Here is a 6942-nt window from a genome sequence, read left to right as displayed (position 1 = left end):
AATGAAATCCCCAAATTTTTGAAAACGCTCATTGTTCTTTTCTCCCCTCTCCCTCCTCTCTCGTCTCCGACCTGCTTCTCCACTACTTGTTAATCTTCTCATCTGATCTCTGCTCGATCTCCTTCTTATCAGTATCATCAAACATCTCGTTTGTCGCCCCTCCCTATCTATAACAAACCTCTCTCTCTCTCTCTCTCTCTCTCTCTCTCTCTCTCTCCCATTACCCACCACAAATGGTTTTTCGAACACAAGTCAGGGAAAACCTAGGTCGATTCTCCAGGTTTTAGCAACAAATTTGTGGACATCCATAAACATATTGTGATTTCAAATTCATCTTATGAAATCAACATTCCCTCAATTTGGATTTGATGCAGGTAATACACGACCAACTACAAGTCTCTCTCTCTCTCTCTCTCTACCCCTTACTGTTCGACAACCACCCACTCACCCACCACCCTTCGTCTTCTCTCTGGTTCACCACCGCAACCAATAAAGCCCCATTATACCACCAGCACAACATACCACAGGATTAAAGAATGAAACATTGGGTTTGTGTTTTTGAATCCCAGGTACAACATTTGATGAGGTTATTTTTTCTTAGTCTGCTAATTTAGTATTTTTTTTTTTTGGTTTTTTAGGGCTTCTCATGGTGCGATGATGATGCAAAGAAGGGTAACACCGGTCCGCTGAGTCACCCCTCCGACTTCTTACACTTGGGTAATATAATTATATATTTAAGGTATTTTTGTTTTTTTGTTTCAAATTGCTTCTCAACGCCTACGATCCTCAGCCCATCCATTCTCTTCTGTCTTTTGAAATCATATCTATTTTAGAACTCAATTTTATATTTTTTTTAGGTCTTTAATCTTGATCCTTTTGGTTTTACAATCGTTCTTCTACCTCGTCTGCCCTACTTCATCACTCTCGTCCAGGTCTTTATTTTCGCATCCTTTTTCTTGTCTTTTTTTGTTCTTGTTCTTAATTTTGGGATTGATCTAAACATGGAGTATCTCATGTTATTGGAATCAGGCCTTCTTTCGTTAGAATTTTTGCAATCGATAAGTTGGGTTTGTTCAAGCAAGAATTAAGAATAACTGTTCGATTTCGTTTTTGGGATGCCTACCAAGTGTTTGATGTTTTGTCTCAGTGGGCATGCTTCTCGATTTAAACTGTCTCCATATAGAAAGTAATAGTTTAAACATAAATGAGCATAAAGTAAGTCTCTTTTTCAATGCGATTAGCCCTTTTATCTGTCGATATGTCTGGAGTTTTTGTTTTACGATGAACTTGATATGATCTTACAGGAGAAAGGAGCTAATGAGATTTCTCTCAAGGCAATGGGCAGAGCTATTAACAAAACTGTTATGATAGCTGAATTAATTAAGGTAAAATTAGTTAGTGATTCATATAACAATTTTGATTCTTTCCATACCTATATATCATCTTTATTTTTTTTCTGATTAAAAAAACTAGTTGTTTCAGAGAAGGATTGCTGGTCTTCATCAAATTACATCTATTGGTTTTGCCGATATAACAGATATGTGGGAACCCCTAGAAGAAGCCTTCTCCCGTAAGAACATTTTTTTTATTTTTTCTTGATGTTATAATGATGTGGAAATAACTTTTTTTTTCTTGAATTTAGTCTTGAAACTACCCGCCACGTGCCAGTGATTACGATTACCTTGTCAAGAAAAGAGCTTGACACATCATCTATCGGGTAAACTTCCCTAGACTTTCTTCTCATAATTTCACCATCCAATATTTTATTTCTTTAATAGTGATGAAAAATAATGCCATAATCAGTTCATAGGATTTTTTTTCCCATATGGATAGAGTGGCTGAATGGGTACATAATGTTTGTCCGGATAACATAAAAGTTGTTTTTTATAAGTGAATAAACGAGGTTAAATGACTATTTTATCCTTACACTCCAACATACATTTATCGAGACAAAGACTACATGGAAAAAAGAAACAAGGCCTTACATGAAATTTTGGTCAACAAGGTGGTTTTTTGAAATTCCATTTTTACCCTAACTGCAGGTATCAACAACCTATTCCAGCTGATCTAGTGGTGGTGCCAAGAGCATAAATTCACTTCAGGGTTTTTTTAGGGCAGTGAGAGTAATTCTGTTGTTGATGCTTATGAATTGAAGGTAAAAATATCAACATTTACATATTAACAAGAAGCATCTGAATTATTATTATTATTAACTTTGTTTGTGCAACTTAGAGCTCAGGCTTGAGCATATTCTTGAGAGGATATCATTAATATCTGATGCTGGAAACACAGAAAAACCTTCACTGATCACACATACCCTATTCATTGGAGGGGCACTAGCTGCAAGATCTGTTTAAACACTGCAACATTTAGGGATTACAAACACACACACACACACACACACACACACACACATATATATATATATATATATATTGTGTTTGTGTTCTAATGAAATCGGGCAGGCTTAATCTCAACGGGCGGATTTGTTTGTGTATCAAAACTTTTCTGTAAGTGATTAATTAATCTTTCCTTTTTTTATTTAATAAAAAATGGGTTGTGATGATGAACATGAACATATAGGTGATGAAGAAGAAGCAGACATCAATCAGATCTTTGAAGAAGCTTATTAATTTATTGAAGTTGTTGAACAAAAAGGTGGGAAGGTTCTGGTTCATTGCTTTGAAGGGAGAAGCAGGAGTGCCACAGTTGTTCTTGTAGTAAGCAACCATTTATGGTGCAATTATAATATTAGGTAATACCTGTTGAACCACTCAAAATATATAATTAACAAAACGGGAGTACTCATCAGGTGCCAATGAACCACTCACTTACTTCTTAGAATGCGGGTTCTTAAATCTTAATTAAACTCAAAACTCAAATCCTTTATTTGGTGTTTAATTATCTTGGTTTTTTTGGCAGGTACCTTTGCCCAGACCATGTCAACCCTGCTGAGTTTCTAGCCGATTTAATATCAATTGACTACCACTCATCAAAAAGTGTTAACTCTTCCCGAAAAAGAATCGAAGTCTTGTGGACTTATTTTCTTAACATATTTCATCAACCTTTTACACAACAACTCTCACCAAAACCCTAATTGTGAAAGATAAAACCAACTTAAAAAGGAAACCGAATACAAGGAGGCTAAGTTTGTATGTGTTCTTGATATCTTCTTTCCGGATTCTTTTAAACAGGATTTAGTAACCTTTTTTTGTTAATATGTTGGTTGGTTGTTTGTAATGCAGCTTGGAGTTGAAACTGTCCCAGTCTTTGTTGGCCCAATCAGCTACTTATTGTTGTCAAAACCTGCAAAGGGTGTCGAGAAAACATTTGATCTTCTGTCTCTTCTTGATAAAATCCTTCCAATCTATAAGTATGCTTCTTTTCCCTAATCATTTTCATGTTCTTTAGAATAAAGTAGAATCCCAGTTTCATTACAACAAGAATTACCCCTGCAGGGAAGTGATTGTTGAGTTAAAGGAAGCAGGTGCTACATATATCCAGGTTGACGAGGCTACCCTTGTGAAGGATCTTGAGGGGTACCAAGTGGAATCTTCCACCAAGGCCTAGTCTGAGCTAGAGTCAGCTTGCTCTGGTCTTAATGTTATTATTGCCACCTACTTTGTTGATATTCCAGCTGACGCATTCAAGACCCTAACTTCATTGCCTGGAGTTGCTGGTTTCACTTTTGATTTGATCTGTGGTGAAAAGACTCTTGACTTGATCAAGAGCAGCTTCCCATTAGGGAAATACCATTTTGCGTTGGAGTTGTTGATGGAATGAACATCTGGGCTAATGATCTTTTCCTTTTCCTTATATATATATATATATATATATATATATATATATATATATATATAATTACTGTTAAAAAAGTTGATGCTGACACCTGCATTCTCAGGCCACGCTGGATGCCCAACAGAAATTACACGAAAATTAGGTGATGCTGATGGTTTAGCACCAGTAAGATATAATCTAAATTCTAAATTATCTATTTCTTTTATCATCTGGGATTTTGTTTCTTTTTATTCACTCCAAGAATCTCAGCTCGAGCAGCTAATAATGCTTACTTCAAGTAACTGTAGGATGATACAAGAAAACTAAGTAAAAACTACCTCTGTGTGTATGTGTGTGTGAAAAAATGGGATGAGGTAAACCTGTGAACGTAAAGGTAATATTTGGTTCCCATGAGAAACATTTCGTTTACATATTTATCCTTTCCATTTGATATTCTTGGAGCCTTTGCAACATCTGCCTCTAAAATAGCATATGCCATTTGTACTGATCCACCACCAAGACAACCACCCCAACAGTGTGTGAATATTTACCCATTAACAAGCACCTTCTTGAGTTACATCAAGAACAATTACCAATCATCACTGGACTTTAGGTTGCTCTTAACTTTCAGAAAATCCTTCATCTAAATTCTAATAGAGATTAATAAGATATGAAAATCAACTAGAATAAGGAAAATTTTAAAAAGGGACAAAAGAGTAATATTTACAGACTGTAAAATTCTTTCAGATGCATCAACTACCAATTGTCTCAGACCTGCAGTTGCCTACATAGAGATGTATGTATTCGGTATATAAGCATATGAATTTTACAAAATACAAAAGTATTACTAGAGAAATAATAACCACTAACCCCAACTTTGACTGGTGTATTTTGGCGCTTATTTGCTGGAACAACAACTTCTGCTTTATGTAAAAGAGGTTGAAGGGAACCTGCAGCTGCTTTAGGGTCACTTGCAAATGCACTCATACATGGTTTCAGGTACATTATAAAATTATCAATTGAAATCTTACACTACTATTCTTACAGCAGTAAAATTTGGAATGTCAATAACAATTGAAAGCAAACTTTTATCTCTTTCTCAAGGCTAAAGAAAATTAGGTGATGATGATGTCAGATTTTATCGTATCAAGGATTTATCAGGCTAACCCATTTCCTATTTTTACTTTGACCCATACTCTCGCCCAGCTGAGAAAAGAGGTGGTGCATGGATGGATGAAGTTGTTGCAAGAAGTCGTGTACTATCAGGTGACAAAAACTCTGCTAGGTTACCAATTTCCCATATGGTTTGCAACCAAATGCCACCTGTTGGAGACAAGCCAAGCCTTATGACATTTCGTGAGGTACATCCATCCATCCATACATGCATACTGCATAACAAAATGAGATGATGAAAATATGATGTAATGTAATGTGTGCAAACTTGTGTTGTTTATATTTTGGTTGAAAGCTCTTAGTTAATCCAATTTTTTAAAAAAGTAATCCATTTGAGTTTGGGCATATATTTTTGGTTATTAATTTTGGTGCATGAGCAATATGAGGAGGTACGATATTATATTATTACCTTTGGTTTTCTTGTATATACCTTACCTTTTGAGGTGGTTGGATTCCTCAGGAATTGGAATTGAATTCCATTTGATTCATAAAATCCTACTAGTGATTCTATAAATTCATGTTATTTCAACTCCAATTTCTACAAATATACAAGAATATGCAATCTAAGCCCCACTATTAACGTTGTAGTATGCTAGTTATCATCAAAATTGTAGTCGGATCTTCTTCCAACCAAACACGTGACTGATTCTAATTCTTCTTCAATTCCAGTTCCTACCAAAACATTGCTACTGTTGAATACAAGGTAGGGGCATTTATGTCTTTTCACCAATCTTGTTGCATATTCTTAACTTATCCAATTTTGGCAGGATGATCCTGGTACATGGCCAATAATGATCTTTAGGGTCTGCTAGAAGGATTATAGATTAATTGTTGTTAAGCTTCTATCTAAGACTTCACGCCAAGTACTTGATGAATTTAAGCTAGCAATGTTTTACTTGATTTGGACATGAACCCCAAGATATCATACTTTGGCATGGCTAGAAGCTTTGGAAGAAACGAGACTCAAGCAAAAGAAAACACAGAGAGGGTTGTTGGCACATAGTAAGCTAGATAATGCAATTGTATATAAATTATGCTTCTCTTGAGTTCATTTTTTTTATAACATTTACTCACTATTGGAGTAATTATTTGTATTTGCCATATTAGTGAAATGAATTATCTTTGTTATTTATGGTATTTTATTTTTTATTATGAGATTTTTAATGTATTATTTAATTTGAAAATTAGCAAATCTATAAATAATATTTTTTTTAAACATTTAAAATTATGATACGCAAAAATGTGTGTCATCTTCATTTATGACAAGGCCTTCCTTGACAAGGTCTTTCTTGATACGCATTACGTGTCATTAACACGCGCGTCGTAAGGTTACGACACGCGAATGCGTGTCGTCTTCCTTTATGACAGGGCCTTCCTTGATACGCATTGCGTGTCGTAAACGCGCGTCATAATCGCGCATCGTAAATGAACGTCGTAAATGTGTGTCGTCTATAGATGACGTGCAAAAGCGCGTCGTCTCTCTTTATGACAGGGCCTTCCTTGACGCGCAATTGCGCGTCGTCTGAGCCTTTTACGACGCGCAATGAGCGTCGTAAAAGGCTGTTTTTCTAGTAGTGGTGATAAGGATCTGATCTTTAGTATGGATTAGATACAATCTCATCAATCATGGAATATATGTGTATAGATTAGTATATATACAACATTAGGGTAAACCCTAATGTTATGTGGTTAGATCGTGGCTTTGTGTCAATCGTCTTTGTGACAAACCAGTCTTCTTGGTGAAGACAAAACCTCTTTTCTTGGTGAAAGGTACAATTTGGAGAACTTCTGTGTTATTTACTTTCTGTTGATTATTTTTCTTAGATTAGTTTTACGTTTCTTATTCATACTTGAAGTGTATCCGATCAAATACAAACCTTCAGTAGGGTTTAAGTCCACAATGCCGAACACACCATGATTTCTCTTTTATAACGACATCCACATGCAAGCAAGATCAACACCATTGATCGAGTGTTAACTATTATCCAACAT

At 35.5% G+C, this 6942-nt stretch overlaps 1 protein-coding gene and 1 long non-coding RNA gene across 2 annotated transcripts; both read left to right on the top strand.

Annotated features, from left to right (window-relative positions):
* Positions 1-1141: 1141 nt before the first annotated feature.
* LOC145005899 (uncharacterized) lies at positions 1142-3786 on the top strand. The gene is made up of 10 exons (XM_078965013.1): positions 1142-1215; positions 1305-1385; positions 1483-1570; positions 1643-1717; positions 2043-2155; positions 2235-2510; positions 2584-2755; positions 2923-3152; positions 3246-3373; positions 3459-3786. Exons 1-4 carry the CDS (start codon positions 1153-1155, stop codon positions 1669-1671), a joined length of 261 nt encoding a protein of 86 aa, XP_078821139.1. The 5' UTR covers positions 1142-1152; the 3' UTR covers positions 1672-1717; positions 2043-2155; positions 2235-2510; positions 2584-2755; positions 2923-3152; positions 3246-3373; positions 3459-3786.
* Positions 3787-3907: 121 nt separating this feature from the next.
* LOC145005894 (uncharacterized) lies at positions 3908-6082 on the top strand. The gene is made up of 4 exons (XR_013662702.1): positions 3908-4776; positions 4984-5138; positions 5620-5653; positions 5718-6082. It is a non-coding gene; the product is annotated as an uncharacterized LOC145005894 (long non-coding RNA).
* The last annotated feature ends 860 nt before the right edge of the window (positions 6083-6942 follow it).

This window comes from Lactuca saligna, chromosome 7 (genome assembly GCF_052625555.1).
Source record: "Lactuca saligna cultivar CGN05327 chromosome 7, ASM5262555v1, whole genome shotgun sequence".
NCBI classification, from domain to species: domain Eukaryota; kingdom Viridiplantae; phylum Streptophyta; class Magnoliopsida; order Asterales; family Asteraceae; genus Lactuca; species Lactuca saligna.
Note: the sequence above shows the minus strand (reverse complement) of the source record. Positions and strands in the feature narration are given on the sequence as shown.